At 46.0% G+C, this 22,435-nt stretch overlaps 1 protein-coding gene and 1 pseudogene across 1 annotated transcript; both read right to left on the bottom strand.

The window, feature by feature from the left end:
- Positions 1-245: 245 nt before the first annotated feature.
- On the bottom strand, positions 246-2,931 carry LOC136480640 (uncharacterized; annotated as a pseudogene).
- Positions 2,932-5,522: 2,591 nt separating this feature from the next.
- LOC136480639 (L-type lectin-domain containing receptor kinase IX.1-like) lies at positions 5,523-7,709 on the bottom strand. The gene has a single exon (XM_066478123.1). The coding sequence runs from the start codon at positions 7,707-7,709 to the stop codon at positions 5,523-5,525; it is 2,187 nt and encodes a 728-aa protein (XP_066334220.1).
- Between the last annotated feature and the right edge of the window lie 14,726 nt (positions 7,710-22,435).

Raw genomic sequence — 22,435 nt, 5'->3', positions numbered from 1 at the left:
TATGTCATTACCAAAGATGGGGTTCATTGCAGTGGCGTAGCCAGGATTTGTAGCTATGGTGGTCCATTGTCTAAATTTTTGTAACCTCTATAAATTTAACTTGTCAGTACACAAGTATATGAATTACAAAATACAATTAAGGGAAAAAGGACATATAGAGTTCATAAAATAGACGAGTATAGCTTTCTTAACGTAGAATTGATCCAAATATTACATACCTATAATAGTTGAAGAAGAATATGTCACTACTTCTTCTTCTTCTTGTCAGGCCTTCGCCTTCTAATAGCCATGAAAGTGTTGATGATCTCTTCTTCACTCAATTGTAAGAACATATCCCGCTCAATAAAAGTCACTAGACAATCATCGAGAAGGCTATCACCCATCTTATTTCTCAACTTATTCTTGATAAAGGTCATTGCAGAAAATATTCTTTCAACACTTGCAGTAGCCACCGGTAGAAGCAATACCAATTTGATAAGTAAATAGACCCAATGATAAACTTTATCCCTCTTTATTTCAACAAGTTTTACTGAGAGGTCAACAAGATTGTTTAGGCCTTTGAACATTTCATGTTTCCTCATGTCATCAATAAAAGTTTCAAGTTGCAGATCGAGTCTTAGCAAGTCAGAGCTTGAAAAATCATTAGGGTAAAATTTAGCAAGTCTATGTACCTTGTTTGCATCAAAAGAAGCAAAGGAATCTGCTGGATTCAAAGCAGCCATACAAGTAAGCAACTCCATATTTACCTCATCAAACCGATTGTCAAGCTCTTGACTAATTTTATCAATGACTCCAATATATACTTCTCTTCTGAAGTGATCATCATTTGTTTGATCCTGAGTGTTGATCTTCCATATGGCACATAATTATGTTCCATTCCAGGAACTTGAATACCATATTTGTTGCAAAATATTGTAACCCTTTGAAAAAATAAAACCCACCCTTCAGACCTCATTTGCTGCATTTTACTCTTTGCCAAACGGACGAGTGACATTGCATTAAGGATATCTTGGTCTTTTCTTTGCAAACACTCAGACAATTCATTTGTATGTCCAAGAATATCAAGCATCAAATGAGCACTGAAAATGAAATCAAATGACTCAAACACTCCAACCATAGTATGTATTTTTGGCCATTCACCCCTTTGTGAAGTATCTCGTCCAAGAGCTATGAGTACATCGCGAATTGTGGGATACATAGCAATCATGTTGACCACCGTTTTATAATGAGAGCCTCACCAAGTGTCACCAGGTCTAGGCATCCCCATCTCTTGATTTAACCCACTTCCAGATTCTAGTATACCACACTCAAGTGCTTTCATGACATTGGCATATTGGTGATGCCGAAGCATGCCATGACGCTTACAAGAGCTACCAACAATATTTAGCAAGAGGGATACTTGATCAAAAAACCACACACAATCATTATTGTCTTTGGCAACAGCAACATGAACCAATTGGAGTTGATGTGCAAAACAGTGAACATAATAAGCAGATGGTGATTCTTTCATAATCAAGGTTTTCAGCCCTTTAATCTCTCCTTTCATGTTACTAGCCCCATCATAGCCTTGACCACGGATTTGAGTTATAGTCAAACCATGACTAACTAGTAAAGATTGAATTGCTTCCTTAAGTGATGAATCATCTACATGAACAATTCCAAAAAACCGCTCACATGGCCTTCCTGATTTATCAACATAACGCAAGCAAAGGGCTAGTTGTTCTTTATGAGAGACATCACTAGACTCATCAGCTAAAATTGTATAGTGATCATCCCCAATTTCCTTAATGATTTGATCTCTAGTCTCCATTGCACAACATTGAATAATTTCATTTTGTATGTCTGGGCTAGTTAATGTGCAATTACCTGGAGCATTCTTCAAAACAAACTTGTCGACCTCTTCATTATTTGCTGCAAGCCACTTCAAAAGCTCAATGAAGTTCCCTCTGTTGCTAGACTCTTCACTTTCATCATGCCCATGGAATGCTAATCCTTGCTGCAAAAGAAATCTCAAACATCTAAGTGAATAAGTCAACCTAATCTTGTAGAGACGGCGCTCCTCATTATCCACCTTCACAATTTTATCATTAATTGCTCCATGGGGAGTCATAAATAAGTTATATCTTTCTTGAGCTGCGTTGTGAGCACTTGTTACACCTCCCACATGTAAATCAAGTGCATCATTTCTATTCCAATTTCTCCAACCACCTTCAACAAATGCAGATTTCTTACTTGTCTCCTTTCCAAACAAGTAGCACACAAAGCAAAATGCTGCTTCCTTCTTGACACTGTATTCAATCCATGGATATTTATAAAACCACATAGGATTGAATTGTCGATCCCTATTTCCAATTTTTCTACTTTCAAATTGATGTGCATAAGGTTGGAATGGACCTTTAATAATATATGATCGTCGAACTGCATCTTGATCATTGACTGGATAATTTGCAATGGGTTGTCTTTCCCCCGGATCAAGTGGAAGCCGACTGATATCATAAATAGGTTCTTTTTGGGCAAGTGGAGGTGGATTTGGAGGCATTGGAGTTGGAGTTATATTTTCTTCAATCACTCTATCTTGATCTGGTCCATCTTCTTGTTCAGACATTGAAGTTGGAGTTACATTTTCTTCAATCACTCTATCTTGATCTTGTCCATCTTCTTGTTCTTCCATTTGCTCTTCTGGAACAGCTGCAGCCACAGAAGGAGATTGAGAACAAGCCTTCTTCTTTGATTCATATTTCTGGAAAAGAGAGGCAATATCACCACTCCTCTTCATTTTTAACAAATCTGCATGAGAATTATATGACGTTTCAATTTACCAAACCAATAATCCAATACCGTAAAAACATAAAATTAAAATTAAATCAGTTTTATATACCCATACCCTGTGCACTTTTGCTGTTCCTGGCTTGCCAATTGCAGAAACGTGGATCCTCCGAATCTCCGATCCTGGCTGAAAGAAAAAGAAGCTGAAAGAAAAAGGAGAAACATGAGTACATAGTAGGGCTTTGGCTTAGCAAATAGCAATTGAGTCTTCATCTTAGGCTTTTGATGTACGTACCCGATCCTAATGGCTGTTGGGTTGCTGGTTGCTGCTCATGGCTTAGCGTTTGCCGTCGTGGACTCGAGGTCCTCGTGGAGTCGCCGCGCCCTGTGCTCAATCCGATCTCGATGGCCGCATCCGCGCCGTACGGAGGAGAATACGCGAACCGTCGGTCTCTCGCGAGTCGCGATTCCAGAAGGCCGGCCAAGCGACGTACACGATCAATTCTCCAGTATAGACTACATGGATAGGCTTCGGTTGGGCCGAGTGCAGGGTGGTCCGTGGCCCACAGGGATCACCCTGTAGCTCCGCCCCTGGTTCATTGGAATGTCAATGTCATCGCGCTGAGATGGATGTGAATTAAGGCTAAATTCACCGATGATGGCAAGATGGAAAAGCTCTTAAGCTTGGTTCAGTTCTTGCATGGGACATGTGTTGTAATCGCCTCATGTTTTTGGACGTAGCTGTTGTCCTTGTTAATGTAATGTGCCATCTTTTAGTTTCTAGCCATTAGAACTAATGTTTTTTTTTTGTAGTTAGGTTATGATACTTTTCGGTATATGTATTTTCATCCTTGGATGGAACTCAAGTTTTGTGAACAAATTCTTTATAGTGTGCGTGCTTGTGTGATTTATAGCCGTTGTCAAAGGCTATAAAGCTAAGAACCGACAATAGTTCTGGGCTGCTGTTGTTTAGTACAGTTTCTCATGTCTATAACTTGGCATCACAAAATGTTTAGATATTACATCAAGACTTGTAAGTTTGAGTACCATTCCATCTAATGTTCGGATGTTCAGTGTTGTCGAATTCACACTTTTGAGGCGCTCGCGACGTACAACCGTGCAGCCGCTCGCCCAAAAGAATGTCCACGGAGTAGTAGTGATCTCAAAATAGATTTTGACCGCGTCAAAAAATCGTTTATGTTGTAGTGAAAACTGCGTGACTCATCATTCGGTCAAAAAACCGTTTATGTTGTAGTGAAAACTGCGTGACTCATCACTTGCAGGGCCTAGGCAAAAGAAACTTACAAGTCTTATGCTGTTTTTGTTGAATCGATTTCTACTGGCAGTCATGTCATTATTTTCAGTGGCAGTCAAGGTATTTACTGTCATATGCGGCTCGAGATTCATTTCTAGGTGCGGGAACATTGCCATCCCTGGAAACCATCAATTTCTAAAACTTTTATTGTTGCCTACATATCTTGTCCAGACAGGATGTCACGTCCAGACGCGACTCCCACACCTGCACTAGTCCCGCATCCGCATCCCGCCTCACGCCCCGAGTCTTGCATCCCACCCCAGCAACCGCGTCCATCGTAGGGACCCACGCCCCCCGTGCCCACCCCATGCTCCGCACGGGGAAACCCATGTGGATTGACCCATGGTTGTGCCCCAGCAGCAACGACAGCCACCGGCCGCGCCGTGCAACACCCGATCTGCTTTTGCAACCTACAAATGGAACATTTGAAACGAACGTCTAAAATAGATGAAACATTTGGAACATATAGTTGAAACACCATTGCAACATGTGCAATATTCCGATGTACTTTTGAAACATCCAGATGCAACACTTGCAACATACAAAAGAAGACAGATGAAACACTTGAGACATGCACCTGAAACACTTGCAACATACGTGTAAAGAAACAGATGAAACATTGGGGATAGACGCTTGCAACATACGTATACAACCATTGCAACATCCCGATCTAGTTTTGCAACATCCGCATTAAACAATTGAAACATACATTTGAAACAACTGAAACACTTGAAACATGGGCTTGCTACATGTCTGAAAAACGTCCAGGAACACTTGAAAAACAGTATCGCCGTGCGACCATGGCCTACTGGGTGGGCAACTACGATGGCGCAGGCCTCCCCTTCGTGCCGACGACGTGAGTTGGATGGGGGCGCAGGCACAGGCGCATGCCTCCCCTGCTTCCGCGATGGGTGAGGTGGATCGGCACGGCGTTGGATGGTGCGTGCTCGCACGCCCCCGCCATGCCCGCAGTCGGCCGAGGGAGAGGAGATGCTGCCGGATCTGGGGAGGACGCAGTTGGCTGGGCCAAGGGTCAGCTGCTTGCTTGAGCCCGCCGACCAGATCCGGTGGAACGTGGGGGAGGGTCGCAACCACCATGGAGTAGGGGGAGGGGACTCCATGGAGGCCGCTGGACTTGAGGGAAGACACACGTGGAGCAGGGGTGCCGCTGGATCAAGGGGGAGGGGAGGAGGGGAGGCTACCACTATGCACTGAAGGGGACGCCATGACGCTCACATCGGTGATTTTTTTGGTGAAAATGGAGACAGCAGGCTACGGTTAGGAAGATTTTTTTATTTCTTTTTGAGCAAACGCGAGCGACCGTGCCATTCATAGTTGGGCCATTTCGGACGATGGACGTCTTACACACAGCATTACGGATACTACGTAGAAACAATGACACTCTAAATTAATAATAAATCGAAAGGAGCATGTATATTAACTAACTAGCACTGATGTTTGGAGCGGACGTAATCGTCATTGACGACGACTGAGTAAGCTGGAGGGACGTCATCCCTGACGTGGAAGCTGTGTACGAGAAGAGGCCCTCCGGCGAGGTCACCGGCACCGCGTAAGTCGGCACGGGCATCTTGGCAGGCAGCGGCGGCACGGGACCATTGGACTGGAGAGCGGCCATGGCTTCTCTGACGGACGGCCGCGCTCGTGGGTCAGGGTGCGCGCACCAGAGCCCGACGGCCACGACGCGCTCCACCTCCGCCGCGTCGTACTCGCCGTTCAGCCGCTCGTCGGCCGCCGCGAGGGCGGTTCCCCTGCCGTACAGGTCCCACGTCCACTCGACCAGCCGGAACACTTCGTTCCTCTGGCGGCCGCCGCCGCCCAGCAGGCTCATCGGCCTCCTCCCGCAGGCAACCTCCAGCACGACAACGCCGAAGCTGTAGACGTCCGACTCGGCGCTGGCTTTGCCGGTGATCAGGCTCTCAGGGTCGATGTACCCCGGCGTGCCCGAGACGGCGGTCATCGTCCGCATCCCGACGGCATGGTCGATGAACCTGGCGAGCCCGAAGTCGCCTAGCTTGGCGTTGAAGAACTCGTCCAGCATGACGTTGCTGGGCTTCACGTCGCGGTGCACCACGCATTGCTCCCACTCCTCGTGGAGGTAGAGCAGTGCGGACCCAAGCCCAAGGACAATCCTCATCCTCATCGGCCATGTCAGGAAGGTGCCGCCGTTGCCGTGGAGATGGACGTCGAGGCTGCGGTTGGGCACCAGCTCATAGACCAACAGGAGCTCGTCGCGGCCATGGCACCAGCCGACGAGCTGCACGAGGTTCCGGTGGCGGAGCCTGCTTATCACCCTGATCTCCGACTTGTACTCCTTCCTCCCCTGCGTGGAGGATCCTTTAGCGAATCGTTTGATGGCCAACGCGGCGAGGCCGCCGTTGTGATCACTGATCAGGTGTCCTCGGTACACGGAGCCGAAGCCACCTTGCCCAAGCTTCTCCTCCGGCGCGAAATTCTTCGTCGCAGCAACGAGCTCGTGGTAAGGGAAACGCCTTGGCCCCGTCCCCATTTCAATCTTCCTGATGGGCTCGTGGCCGTCGTCGTCGTCGTCGTCCGAGTTGCCTATGTCCGATTCATCAAACTCCTTTGCTAGCTCCAGCTCCCTCGTCTTGCTCCGACGCCGTCGTCCCGCCTGGAAAATCGCCAAAGCAAAAAGAACCACGACGAACAGCGCTGCGCCGACGCTGGCCCCGGCAACAACTCCACCACGTCGAGAACCGGAGGTGCTAGGGGTCGGCGGCGGCGGCGGCACATCTAGTATCGGTGTGGCCTTGGATTCCAAGGACGAGTTGAAGTACCAAGAATACAGCTGATGCAGCTCGACGGATGCGCCCGTCGAGGCAGAGAAGCCAACCGAGACGATCTCCGGCAAAGCGCTCTTGAGGTCAACCTTTTGGCTAAGGTTGTAAGACATGTTTCTCCCATCGCCCAGCCATAGCTTCAGCTCCAGGACGGTCGAGACGTTGTCGTACTTGACCTCGGCGGTCATGTTGCCGACGAGGCTGAAGCTCGGCAGCACCTCCGTGGCCACGGACCTGATGGAGTTGACGTCGATGCCGAGGTGGTCGTACGTGCTGTGTGGGTCGAGCGCTATGGTGTCGTTGAAGGTGTCGTACTCCACCGCCACGAACCGGCCGTCGCCGGTGGCCACGGCGTCCGCGCTTTGGTTGGTGAGGCCCATGTTGTACGTTTCGGATTTGGATGGCAGGCTGGACGGGTAGCCGGCGAGGAAGAAGGCCATGCCGGCGCCCTTGCTGTTGAGGCCACCGTACCTGCGCGGTGGGTCGATGACGAAGGAGAAGCGCGTGACGAAGCTGGCCACCTCGCCGGTGTCCCTGTCCCAGAGGCGCATCGGACCGGCGTACGACACGCGGCCCCTGCTGTCGTCGATGGCCTTGTCCCCGAACGCTGTCAGGTCGATCCACCCACGGTTGATGTAGGCTTCGCCTTCGATTCTCAAGTCACTGCTGTCATGTGTGCTGAAGGAGGTGTAGTTGAAGAACAAGGCGGTGACGGGAGCCACCGGGAGGTAGCAGACGACGGAGAACAAGATGAGGCCCACGGTGCAAGTGGTCGCCGACCTGGTGATCATGGAGAAGCTACCCGCCATCGCCGGATGCCAGTGCACAAGGGTTCCTAGCTAGATAGATGAGAAACTTGAATTGGGTCAGCAAGTCTACTGGCACGCGTTTGAAGAGGTAGGGTGGCATGTGCAAATAACATGGATAGCTAGAATTTTTCACACTGTAAATTTTATGTACTAGTCCACCAACTCGTGCATGCTGTCATGTTAGATACTCCCTCCATGTTTTTTTAAGGCACAACTTGATATGGCATAGTTTCCCAAATTAAGATTTCACTATCTATTTATTTTATTTTATTTTATTATTTATACATAAAAATTGATGAGAATCGGATTGTAGATTTAATTACAAATCTAACCATATCAAGTTTGTGTTATAATAATTAAAAATTGTTAGTTAAATTATTGGTTAAAGTTTAAATCTTGATATGCTTATAAAAGAGAATGGATGTAGTACCATCTTAGTGGACATGAGCATTAGTTACTATTTAATACCTCCAACTAATAAAAAAATATGTATGCTTATACATATAGGTCTTGTTTGTGAGAGATACTTGTGCTGTTGTGCCCTCATAACTTGGTGAGGTGGAGCTTTCACTACTACAAAAAGCATTTCTAGGGGCGGCTGGTAACCCTTTGTAGGGGCGGTTTGCCCAGCCGCCCCTACGCAAGGATCTCTACAAATCATGCATTTGTAGGGACGGTTCCCAGGCCGCTCCTACAAATCAATTTGTAGGGGCGGCTGGTGTTTTCAGCCGCCCCTACAAATCGATTTGTAGGGGCGGCTGTAGTACCAGCCGTCCCTACAAACAGGTATTTGTAGGGGCGGTTCAATCTAGAACCGCCCTACAGTACGTTTTCCCGCAAAAAAAAAATCAAATTTATAATTCAAAATCGCGTTGCCGAACGTCCCACGACCAACGTTCCGAACCGCGTTCGTGTTGCCGAACGCCCCGCGACCAACATTCCGAACCGTGTTCGCGTTGCCGAACGCCCCGCGACCAACGTTCCGAACCGCGTTCGCGTTGCCGAACGCCCCGCGACCAGCGTTCGCGTTGCCGAACACCCCGCGACCACGACTACAAGCATAAGAGTATTCTATAAACTACAATTACAAGTCCAATTCACAAGAATATATACAATCCATCATTAAATATACAAATTCCATACATATTGTTATCAACGTCCTAGAGCTAGCCTTTCAGTCTCACGAAGGTGTTGATACTGAGGATTTGTACCTAACTCAGACTCTCGGTCATGGTAGGCGTCTCTGACGTGTACAATCTGGTCCAATATGAAGTTGCAAAGGTCGCCGACGAGCTCTAAGAGTTGGTCATCCTTGTATGGGTCTCTTTTCATTCCTTTCTCTTCTCTCCACTACAAGAAAACAAGTTTCGGTTTAGTATTTCATACCATTTATGAAGTTTTTATACTACGGGTGAAGAGGTTCAAACTTACCCTTAAGGGGTGTCTCCTGTAGGCACCGGTGTTACCCATTATAGAACATATATAGTATCCACAATGTACACTCCCAGGCTTCTGCTTGGGGCACTGTGTGTTTTGCATATGAAAATGTTAAGTAATGCTTTTGACAGCCATGTAACGGAGTACTGAAGAAGTAAGTTACACTTACCGCACATAGTGTTTTTATAGCCAGCTTTTCCTTCCTTGCTGGATCATGCCTTCCATGATGATTAGTGACATAGAGCCTAAATGCCCTGTTCGAATTATTTTAGCAAATACAACTTGTTAGTATCCAAAAGTGAACGTTACAAGTATGTAACAAACATATAAGCTAACGAGGATTGTCGATATGTATACGTCTTGAGAATCGATATGAAGTCTTTGTATGTCACCGTGTCCTTATCTAATGAATCAAAGACCCATGCCATGCTCCTCCCGACATCGACGGCTATACAAATCTAGTGGTTGCTGCATGGATTTAATCATAGAACTAGATAAGCCCTTTTGCATCGAATAAAATATATCGAACAAAGCTTTAAGTATAGAGTTGAGCTTACTCGAAGTTGTATGGTAGCCATATAGTAGAGTGGTGTTGGAGATTTTTGAAAGCCAAGGCAATTTATGCTGCAACCATAAGGGACTCTTCCCTTAGCTTCGCACTACAGATGCGCTTTGTCTTCTTCTTCGGGGGGAGGTTACTTTGTGGGTCAGACATATAGAAAACTTGTGTGACACGTGAAGCGAGCACCCAAGGGTCATCTTGGTAGCCTAGATTCTCGAGGTCCAGGACTCTCAATCCGATCTCGTTCAGTTGGTGTTGTTTGATCCAGCGGCATCGAAACATGGCCACAGTTATATCCCTTCCATAGTCAAGTTCCCATATCTCTTCAATGATGTCAAAGTATTGGATCTTTCGCCCTAATCCATCGAGAGCCTTTATTCAAACGCTGCTGTTTTGGTTCACATATTTACTATCCTTTGTGTGGGTATAGTACGTATACCCATTGATGTCATAAGCATTCCAAGATGTCACTTGTCTTAATGGCCCCTCCGCCAACCTACTGATGGTAATAGAGTCTATGGTTTCTCCAGGCGGTATGTTTTGGTCCTTCAACCATGTAGTTAATCGTTGCTTGTGCTGTTTCATGACCCAATCATCCGAACGGACATTTCTCTCCACCATAATGATAGCCAAGTGTTCATCAATATACGGTTGCATCAGTTGTGTACTCTGTAAGACACTGTAATGCGCCTGACTCACCTCTTTGTAATCATGGTCGATGAACACTTTTCTACCACTGGTGCCCTTCCCAGCCAGCCTACCCTTGTGACGAGAATCGGGTTTACCAATCCCTTTCTATACTTTTAGGTACTCTTGACAGCACTCGACAACTTCTTGAGTACTATAACCCTCTATCATGGAGCCCTCTGGGTATGCTCGATTATGCACGTATCGACTTAAAACCTACATGAACCGCTCATAGGACCACATTTCATGCAAGTAGCAAGGGCCAAGCGCATGTATCTGATGAACCATGTGAATCATGAGATGTGGCATTATATCAAAAAAAGCAGGAGGTAAACACATCTCTAGTTGGTTTTGTGTCTCCACCACAAATTCATGTAGGTCACTCAGCTCTTCCTTGCCAATCGTCTTCTATGAGATCTTCGAAAAGAAGTAGCACATGCGGGTGATGGCCATTTTCAAGAACTCTGGCTTTATAGCCCTGATTGCAATAGGTAGAAACACTGTCAGCATCACATGGCAATCGTGAGCCTTGCAGTGTGTTATTGATAAGTCCTTCATCGACACTAGCTTCTTCACATTTGCTGAAAACCCAGTCGGGACTTTGATCCCCTTCAGAAAAGTGCATATAGCTCTCTTCTCGTCTGGTGTTAGGTTGAAGCACGCCACGGGCAGAGTGTATTTTCCATTAGCCTCAGATACCGGGTGAAGCTGTGGCATCACGTTTAGCTGCACCATGTCTTTCCATGCTTTCAGACCATCCTTTGACTTGCCTATGTCCATCAAGGTTGCAATGAGACTCTCAAAGACATTCTTCTACACGTGCATAGCATCAATGGCATGGGGGACCTCCAAGTCTAGCCAATAAGGCAGATACTGAAAGAAGATCGATTGTTTCTTGAAAGATACGCCTTCGATAGGAGGTGTGCTTCTATCTCTGTTCGTCCCATCCGGATTCTTCTTTCCATAGATGACGCGTATGTTTTTCACCATTCTGTACACATGTTCTCCGTTATGACGTCTCTCCGGAGGGGGGTTCAATCTCCGGGGTGTTGTCATAAAATCTAAAGAACAATTTGCTGTGGTACTTGTGACTTGTCTTTAAGAAGCATCGGTTCCTTAGGTAAACTATCTTCTTGGATGCATCTAGGTACACTCATGTAGTACCATCCAAGCAAACCAAGCATCACGTCTTCCCTTTGATCTGTCCAGACAAAGCAAACAGCGCGGGGTAATCATTGGTAGTAACAAATATTATTGCTCTACATATGAAGTCCTCCTTTCGGAACGCATCGTACATCTGCTCCCTATGCCTCCATAGCCTCTCCATTTCTTGCATCAAGGGCTCGAGGAACACGTCTATATCAATGCCTGGTTGTTTAGGGCCAGAAATAAGAATAGTGAGGAGAAGGTACTTTCTCTTCTGACACAACCATGTTGGGATGTTGTACATGGTCAAGATCACTGGCCATGTGCTGTGGTTGCTCATCCTCTCATTGAAGGGATTCATTCCATCGGTGCTCAAGCCAAACCGTACATTCCTTGGGTCATCGCTGAATTCTTTGTGCTTCTCATCAAACCTTTGCCACTGACTACAATCAGTCGGGTGTGCAATCTTATCATCATCCACCTTGCGCTCATCATCCCACCATGTCATGAGTGCGGCTTCTTTAGGGTTTAGGAACATACGTCTCAAGCGGTCGGTCACTGGTAGGTACCACATTACCAGGGCAGGAATTCTTCTCTGCTTTGCATCGTTGCTAATGGAGTGTCCTCTGGGGGCTGAGATTCTTGTACCACCTTTTTTGTACCCTTCTTATTCCTCTTTTTCCCCGTGGAGGCTTCGTCTCCACCGTAAAGGTCATTGTTCTTGTACCAGCTGGCCCCACACCAGGGACATTTATCCAGTGACTTGAACGTTTCGCCACGAAAAAGTATACAGTGGTTGGGGCATGCATGTATTTTTTTCAACCCCCATTGTCAATGGACTTATGACCTTCTTCGCTTGGTATGTGTTGGCGAGAACTGAGTTTGGTTGTGGCAGCACCCATGACAGGAGATGCAATAGATCATTGAAACTATAGTCTGACCAGCCATACTTAGCCTTCAGGATGAGCAGCTCAAGCACGAAACGTAGCAATGTCCAATGTGTCGGACAACCCTTTTCAACACCATACACAGTCTCCTTCGATGCTTTTGTCACTCTTTCCAAATTTTCTAGACCTTTCGGGCTATTTAGTAAAATCTCTGGTCCAAGGGTTCGAATCATGTCCTCTAAATCATCTTCATCCCCGACACGTGCTCCACCATCATTATTGGCACCACCTTCGTCGTTACCATCCCAACCACCAGCATCACCACCTTGTTCATTACCAAACTCGAAATCCATTCGTGCATCAAGCTCTACTGAATATTGGGACAGGGATTCTATGGTTTCGTCGTCGTATTCCTCCTCATCCTCGTCATTAACAATAACCGTTTCACCATGATGAATCCACACTATGTAGTCCTCAACAAATCCTCGCATAATCAAATGTGATCTGATGATAGTCACATCTGTCCATGCCATACGGTTCTTGCAATCTTTACAAGGGCAAATAATTATATCCTTATTCTCTTTCAATGTCGTTGCATGCTTCGTTGCGGCTTCAATAAATTTATCCACCTCTTCACGGAAACCTGCCTTAAACCTTAACGAACCATGCATCCAAGAGTTCCTGTACTCCATCTTCTACAACAACAACAAAACAAACATTAAACGACTACTTATTCAGATATATATAAAAATGAATCAAAGAAATAATTATTTGAAAATAATTGTATATACTTCAGATATATATGAATATAAATCTAATATAATTACATGAAGCATACAAACACACCATGGTAGAGGAAAATTAATTAATGGCTTATTTATCCATAAATAATTAAAATACATATTTATTGATTACAATAAACAATTTCAAAGACAATAATTAGCAATAATTATACTTTACCCAATATCTTTCATACAAACCCTAGTCCAATTTCATCAAACATAAATTTACAAAAATGAAATTAATAAAAAAACCAAACCCTAGATCTAGATCCACATGCACATGAAGCATCCATAAAACTAACTAATTGTTCACTAACATCAAGAAACATGGACCAAATAAGGGTATGATCTTGTTCCCCTCCCTAATTTACCCTAGTACATTTAAAAGTTGGGTCTAATTTGCTCATAAATAGCTCAAGCACCATAGAAGAGAGAGAAAAACAAAACTCTAATTACTCACTAACCAACCATTAAAACTTCAAAAAAAAGTGTGGAATAGCATTTTCTTACCTTCTACAACCTCTCCACCAAAGGATTTGAGACCAAAACCTTCCCCCTTTAGTAGAGCAAATTTTGGGAGGTGTCCAAGGCCTCCCCACCTTTCTTTCACGGGTTGGAGTGAGTGACCCGAGGAGGAAGAATGTGCTGCATCTGTTTTATATGGGGGGCATTTGTAGGGGCGGCTGGTGATTGAGCCGCCCCTACAAATCGTAGCTATAAATACGGGGCCATTTATAGGGGCGGCTCAATCACCAGCCGCCCCTATAAATACCATTTCCAGGGACGGCTAGTGATTGAGCCGCCCCTACAAATCAGACCCCATTTGTAGGGGCGGCTCGTAACACCAGCCGCCCCTGCTATTCTATTTGTAGGGGCGGCTGGTGTCTGGGCACCCGAGCACGCCACTGTAGGGGCGGCTCCATCACCAGCCGCCCCTACAAAAAAATTGAACCGTTGCTAAAAATCATTTTCTACGTAGTGTTTGGTGACCTACAAGTGAAGGATTTGGTGGTCTTCTAGATGTTGACACGTGGAGCGGTGGCAACTCAATGTGTGTGTGGTGGTGGGGGGTGGGGTGGTGGTGGTGGTGGTGGGGAGACACATTCCTTCATTGTTGGACACAACAGCATGGTGACTGGAAGAATCGCGAGGTGGTGGTAAGACTTTGGTGACTCATGGCACTTGCCTACTACGGTTGGCAGTGGCCTTATATTAGTGGTAGCTCAACACCGTGACAGGAAGACACTTGATGACCAGGAGCGTATCTAGGTGGAGCTTCGACATGGATTCGGAGTTGTGTTTTGGCAAGCGATATCACGGGATAAATCGCCTTGTCTCTGAGAGTTTGCCCTCTCTTACTCTAACTCTTTACTTATTGTATTTATTGCTTTCGCTTCGTGCTATGCTTTGTGTGACTTTTGCCTCCCTAGACTTGCTATATATGGTAGTTGAAAGGATTGGTTCTATGTCAGACCCTTTTATAGGTTGTGGATAAGCTAAAGCATGCTAGAAAAATCTAAAATACACATATTATTAGATTTAGTTTATGTTTAATTAGGCACCCAGTTCACACTTCTCGGCGCTCACGGAACCTTAAAAGACTTTTAAGTGTTCACTCGCTCATGAATATACATGTGAGATTTATTAGAAACGATTAACGGACGAAGGCCTACATAATGTACTTTCTTCGTACCAAATTATAAGATGTTTTGATATTTCTTGGTATATAGTTTTTCTTTCACAAGCAACACTAGGTATTTAATTCAGGATCTAACGGCGTTTTTCTTTAAGTGATAGATGATGTGTCCATTGACAGCGAGGCTCCTATGGTGACTTCATCAATCTTAAGATTTGTTGGTCCAACTTAGTTTTTTAGAGGTATTCTTAGAGGTAGGATGTACGTGTGTATATTCATAGGAGTGAGTGTACGCTCGTATATATAAACGTACATGTTTTTGTACTGGGTGTGAAAAAAATGTAAATAGTGGGATTTGTGGATAAAAGCGACCTCCGGAGCTGGAGGTGCTGTCCGACGCAGGGGAGGCGAGCCATGGAACGACGTAAGATGGATAGCCCTGTTTGTCAGCTGGAGACAGAGTACAATGAAAGAAAGGTGAAAGAATAGGAGAAATAAAGGAAATGGTCGACCCTTGGCTCCAACCGCTAGGTGGCTTCCACTGGCGACTAGATAGTAGGTAGAGTGGCTTCCATTGTCAAATATGTTGACATTTACAACCTTGTCTAGAAAACGTTGATATCTATAAGACCAAATAAATATATTACCGATGCATGTTTGAAGCTTGATTTAATGAAACTATGTGGATATACTAGATATTGATCAATTTGCTTATAGATTAAGTCAAAGTTAGACCAGTTTGATTTAATACAAAAATAAAATGACATACAATTTGAATGTTAATTAAGAGAGCTATAACCTTCAAAAGTTACCAAACTGAGTTTAGGATCTGGGTTGGATCCACTAGTACTAATAATCACTTAGTTGGCTAGCTAAGAGCATATCAAGCGGTACTACCTAAATCAGACTACCTATTTGTATTTTTAGGTAGCCATCTATTTTCATTCAACTTAAATTTTGCTTTCAACTCCAGCAGTGCTACCTAAATCGTGGCTCTCAAATTCAGTTTAGTAGCCAATGACATGTGGAGCCCACATGTCATCCTCTTCCTCTTGCCATCGACGAACTCGGCCATGGCGTCGCGGGGGAACGACGTGGTCGGGAGGAGCAACGCTGGAAGCAGCCGGCCGCGTAGGAGACCGTCGCTGGAGAAGGAGCCCTGGCCGTCACTGGAGAAGAAGACCCCGGCCGCTGGGAAGAGGCAGCTGGCTGGGGAGGGGAAGGAGCAGCCGGCCGGGGAAGAAGCCAGCAGCGGACGGCCCGGGAAGAAGCCAGCGGCGTGCCGGCTACAGACCTACCGCCGGGGTCGGCGGCAGCACTACGGGAGAACGCAGATTTGCCGAGGGCCGCCATCTTTGCCGAGTGCCAAAAATCGGGCACTCGGCGAAGCCACTCTTTGCCGAGTGCCGGACCGGGTGGCACTCGGCAAAGTCTAGCACTCGGCAAAGAGTGGCTTTGCCAAGTGCCACAGAGTGCCCGACACTCGGCAAAGGGCGGCACTCGGCAAAAGCCCTCTTTGCCGAGTGCAACACTCGGCAAAGAGTGGCACTCGGAAAAAAAATGGCACTTGACGGCCGAGCCCGCCCACGCCGTCAAATTTAAAAAAAAAAATTATTTGCCGAGTGCCGGCCCTGGCACTCGGCAAAGAGGGCCTTTGCCGAGTGCCAAGGCCCTGCACTCGGTAAAGATCCCTTCTTTGCCGAGTGCCACTTCCTGGCACTCGGCAAAGGACCTCTTTGCCGAGTGCCAGGGCCGGCACTCGGCAAAATATATTTTTTTTGGTTTTTTTTACCAATTTTTTTGTGAGGCCTTCCCACATTATTTAAAACTCCATGTTCAAATTTAGGACAATTTTGACTTTTTTTGCTATATTTTGTTAGTTTTTTTTTGTTTCGTTGAATTTTATGGAATATTTCAAATTTGAACTGCAGGTGCATGGAATAATCGAATTTGGTCGTTCAAAAAAATGATATTCATGATATTTGATGTATGTTGAGGCCGTATCTAGGAACTCACATGAAATTTCGAGCATCTTGTTGACGTAACATGACGAGGTACCTGCGGGAAAAGTGAATTTAAATTATATAAAATCCGAACGAAATCCGAAAATGACGAAACTTGTCGGGGCGTCGTGTTATCGCATGTAGAGTCTATGGTAAAAAATTGAGAAGGTTTCGAGCAAGTTGCGACGTCGGATGCCTAAAACCCAGACATCTCCACACGAGCAAGTTGCGACGTCGGATGCCTAAAACCCAGACATCTCCCCACCCCGGCCGGCCGCCGGCCACCGGATCCAGGGCGCCCCGGCCGCGCCCAGCGCCGGCGCCCCCTGCCCGTCCTCGCCCCGCCCCGACCGAGCCCTGCTCCGGCGCCGCCCCGCCCCACCCCAGTCGGCCTCCGGCCACCGGTTCCGAGCCGCCCCGGCTACTCGGCACCCCGCAGCGGCGCGCCCGGCCGCGCCCAGCCTGCCCGGCGCCGTCCCAAGGCAGCGGCCCCGGCGAGCCCGCCACGGCCCTGGAGGAAGGAGGAAGAAGGTAGCAGGAAGAGGAAGGAGGAAGAAGGAGGAAGAAAAAGGAAGAAGGAAGAAGAAGAAGAAGGAAGAAAAAGGAGGAGGAAGAAGGAGAAGAAGAAGGAAGAAGAAGAAGGAAGAAAAAGGAGGAGGAAGAAGGAGAAGAAAAAGGAAGAAGAAGGAGGAGGAAGAAGGAGGAGGAGGAGAAGGGGAGAGGGGGAGGAAGCCGAGGTGGAGGGGACGAACGTTCATCCACGCCGTTCGTCCACGTCGTTCGTCCACGCAGTCATCCCCGCCCTCGCCGGAGGAGAAGGTAAAGCCGCAGGGTTGTCGGCCATCGCGCCGTTTATGTCGTTGACGACCTTCGTGCCGGGTCAGTTGATGTGTCGGCTTTCGTGCCGGAAATGTGGTTGTCGGCCTTTGTGCCGACGTTTTTCTTGCAGGTTTTGGAAACGTCCCCATGCAGGGGAGGTGCTGCCGAAATTTTCAACTTTTCTTTAAACTCCTTACATTTTTATCCTGTCACTCACGTGCAATATCTTCTTTTTTGTGCAGCGGACATCGGGGGCGGCGTCGAACCAGGTCGGAGGGTCGCCGGCATCGCAAGTCGGGCCATCCGCACCCGGACCGTCGCCGGGATCGCACGCTGGGGCGCAGTCGCCGTGAGCCGCTTGCAGAGTAGTTTCTATGTATCGAACTTGTGAACTTGTGGAGTATGAACTTGTGGTTTGTAATAAATTGTGGATTTCAGATAAATTTGGTCGTTTTTGTAATATATAAATGTGGTTTGTAATTTATTGCTGTTCAATTGTGGTTTCTATTATATATATATATGCATTGTTGTTTAAATGGAAAAGCAAAAAACAAAAAAACAAAAAATTTAGAGGTGGCTTTGCCGAGTGCAATGACCATTGCACTCGGGACTCGGGAAAGAAAATTAAAAAAAATAAAAAACACGCTTTCCAAGTGCAATGGTCATTGCACTCGGCAAAGAAAATTAAAAAATAAAAAATAAAAAACACCCTTTGCCGAGTGCCGGTGCTGTGGCACTCGGCAAAGAGGTTTAAAAAAAAACAGATTTCTTTGCCGAGTGCCGAAGCTGTGGCACTCGGCAAAGAGTTTAAAAATCGGCCGACGGCGTCAAATCTTTGCCGAGTGCCCGCACGGCACTCGGCAAAGCCTTTGCCGAGTGCCTGGAATTTGGCACTCGGCAAAGCAGCCTTTACCGGAAGGGGATTCGACGGAGGCTCTTTGCTGAGTGTTGCACTCGGCAAAGGCTTTGCCGAGTGCAAAGCTGCCTTTGCCGAGTGCAACAGGCACTCGGCAAAGAGCCCGCCTCCAGTAGTGGAGCGGGTGCGCCGGCGAGGAAGTCCACGCCCCACCGGGGACTCACGCGCCGCGCCGGGGCCAGCGAGCCACGCCGGCGGCCTACAGGCGTGCGGACGGCAGCATGCGCGTGCGGGTCAGACGGGACTCGACGAATGAAACAGAGAGGCCGGTGGGGAAGAAAATAGGTAGCCAAATCTGTTGGCCCAACACATGTAGGTAGTGGGAGGAGAAATTTATTGGGCCAACAAAAGTAGGTAGTCAAGTAGGTAGCCTGTTGGAGTGAGTTTTTTAGCCTCCACTATCTAAATATAGGATATGGAGTGGGTTTAGATAGCCTGCTGGAGATGCTCTAATAGCTACTAACTATTATCTTGCTAATTATTAGCGGTGGGCTGTTACCTTTAGCAGCTCCAAACCTTCTAGTGGAACTAATAGTTAGTTGGTCTATTAGTAGGTATGTTTGAATCCACTGCTACTAATTTTAGCTGTTAACTATTAGCACTAGCTAGTGGATCCAAACAAGTACTTAGTTTAGATGATGGGTTTCTTGTTTGGAATCAGCCCAAGTCCCCGACGACTTTAGGTGTGTGGTGCATGCATTTTTCTAGATTTATTTAAATATTTGATGATATTATTTTTTCAATGTTAGACCACAGTGGTGGGCCTACGGTGATTTCACCAATATCAAAATTATATTGATTTGTGAATCTCAAGATCTGCTAAACAAATTTTTCGTGCTGTGATTAAAACAAAATAGTATTGGGATGTTTCACTTTTGGCGTCTCTTTGCTTGGCCTCTGGGGCCGTTTTCGGCCGGCACACGATAAGCTTGCATTGGTCTGTCATTCCCGTTCTTTTCACGAACAAAAGGGGAAGATTGATCGATAAATGTCTCCGTTGGGGTGAGCCGGTGAGCCAAGTGAGATCTTGGGATCCTTCGCCCCGGGCCCTGTTTTCGCAAAGGTACAATGTATCGTACGTTCTCGTTCGCAGGAAAGCGCGTAAGATACCTAGAGGCACCAGCTAGCTAGCACACTTCAGCCCTCTTTGGCATGGCTCATCCAAAACGGCTTCACCGGTAAAGCCAAAGATGGTGAAGCCAGAAAAATAGGCTTTTCTCAGCTTCTAGTTCATTTTAACCTCGGTTTACAAAACGGCTTCACGCTACAGTGCCTCGATTTACGCAAAATAGATGAAGCCGAAGCCAGCATAAGCCGTGCCAAAGAGACCCTTCATCTCAAAACCTGCAAAGCGTGCTGGTGTTTTCAGGTTTCGCGTTACACAGCAAACGACAACTGCCATTTCGTCACGTTGCTCTGTCTCGGACTACTCTTGCACCCGACGTCGCTCTTCTTGCCAAGTTTCCTCACGGTGGTCGACTCGTATGTAAGCACACCAGTGGTTCGCGTTGCTGTCATATATCTTATGAGCGATGAGGGGGGACGTCAGTGTCGTGCTGCCGGGTCGCCTTGGGAGTTGGGACGGCTGCATGGGTCCGTCCATGCAGGTCGGGCGGCCAGAAAATACAAGATCAGCGCCGGCTGCTGCATGCTTCGATGGCTTTGGTTCGTCCGGACAGCAGCCTGGGATCCTTGTGTTCGCTCTGATATATATATACTCCTCCCGATGACACTGATGACTGATCAAGCCAAGACGGTGACAAGCTAGGGCCGTTGCTTGTCAAGCTCTCAGCAGACACCGTACCCTGTCTCTCTATCACATGGATGCAAAGTAAATCAATATATACATGGACAAATTCGCATAGGAGTATGCTTCAATTTGCTCAGTTCAGGGGCTAGCTAGCTCTCAATTTTCCACCATCCAAAATCCCAATGTTACGTCAAAATCTGAGGCAGGGAACATCGCTTGAACATTATTTCAAAACAAGAATCTATCTCACATGGCGGAGTGGCGTACTACGACCTCGCAGATAGACGACGCCCCTTATCACTATGCCAACACTGCACAAAGTACACACGCCATTCAGGGACCCAGAATCGAGACACGTCTCTAATGTACGATTAGAGATGCGGGTACAAAGGACGTGTCTCCGATGAGTTGTCACACATGGCCAGTGGACGGATGGTGAATGTGATGAGACCTCATTATCAGGTCTCTGCTAATGAGGACAACTATCAGAGATGTGTTCCACTATAACTTGTCTGTGATATAAGAACCTTGGACACACACAAAAAAATATCAATCTTGGTGAGTTGACGAGTCAAGTCCAAAGACTCTCCCGTCAAAACCCCCCGCCCCTCCCCGCTCTCTCTTCCGTCACAGATGTGTTCACATCGGTGTGGCTATACGCATCACTGATATGTTCACTTCAGAGACAAAATACAAGTGACGTTTTTTTTCTGAGTTTCTGATGACCATCTAGAAGCGTCTCTAATCTGCGAGTCTAAGGTACTGAGTATTTCCTTTCCACTTTGTCCTTAACAATATCAAATTCCCTTCTGAACCAAAACTTGTATTACTCTTTGTTTTGTGCTTGCTGATTGACAAAGCAGTTCTTATGTGTGAAGCAAGAAAGAAAAAGAAGAAATAAATGAATGAACAACTCTTAACTGAACTTGCATGTGTTGGGTACCCTGAAATTGGAGTCCTCAACTACGAGCCAATGAGCAGCGCCTACGAGCCAGAGCATTGGTAACCATGTAGTTTTTGAATGTGATCTCAGTAGCAGATTATAAAACTGGCATTCTTAGGCCATTTGATAATTAGTAGACTAAACTACTCCCACAGTTTTGGTTGAGTACCCTGCAGTTTTTTAGGTAACAACAAAGGATTTCCAGCTTCAACTCCTTTTTGTTCCAAAGATTGCATCAATTCAACACTAATACACAAAAGGTGACGTCCCTCTACAGGTTTAACATGCCAACAACAAGCTCTCAAAAGGAAGGAACATGACAATTGAAATGTTATTCATAAGCAGTATCGAACCACTCCACATGTTAGATATATACAATTTATTTTGTTCATAGGAAGCATTTCCAATTATTAAGTGCGGTGTCATATTTTGTTTAGTGTGCGCTTAAGCCCTTTGTCCTAGTTGTGGTAGCAGCGTTTGCCTTTGCAAGGCATGGTTCAACAGTTGATGAAAATGGAAGTATGGAGATTATATAGACGACGAAGAAGATTAAAGGTAGTGTATTGTACATTTGATTATATTTTCACTGAATCATTATCCTTTAAAAAAAAGTTGAGTCATTTGTTTGCATTTTCATTTAGCCCGTTGAATAGTAAGGATCTTATTAAAGACTTGAAGTCAAATGGTGTATTTTGTCTATTCTAGCACTCTTTTCTTAGTGCTACACCAAATAGTAACCAATATTATTAATGGGCTTCTTCATTATGGCAAATACTTTTTATCACTTCCTTATCCTCACACCCGCTCAATTTTACTCTAGCTTCACCACTGTCTAGTACTACCCATAAACATGGAGCAATATAGATTACTTAGGATTCATGACGTCCCTTGCATTTTTTGAGTTTAACATTTTATTATTAGGTTCTGAGTTTAGTTGAAGTTATGTTTTTTTGCAAAACATGACTGTACTTCTACATATGGGCTGGTTAAAACATTCAAACCTCCTTAAATTGGAGAGAGCTTTCATGTACGAACTTAAATTGGAGAGAACTTTCATGTACGAATTCAATTGTGGTCTAAATTTGACATAGATAATCTTCGAAACTGTTCTAAATTTAAGTGAATTATAATGCAAGTTGATTGCATCTACAAATTTAC

This window comes from Miscanthus floridulus, chromosome 9, assembly GCF_019320115.1.
Source record: "Miscanthus floridulus cultivar M001 chromosome 9, ASM1932011v1, whole genome shotgun sequence".
Classification (NCBI taxonomy): domain Eukaryota; kingdom Viridiplantae; phylum Streptophyta; class Magnoliopsida; order Poales; family Poaceae; genus Miscanthus; species Miscanthus floridulus.
This window is presented reverse-complemented; position numbering and strand designations above follow the sequence as displayed.

Coding starts and splice junctions, on each gene's coding strand:
- LOC136480639 (XM_066478123.1), bottom strand. CDS start 7,709: ATGGCGGGTAGCTTCTCCATGATCACCAGGTCGGCGACCACTTGCACC.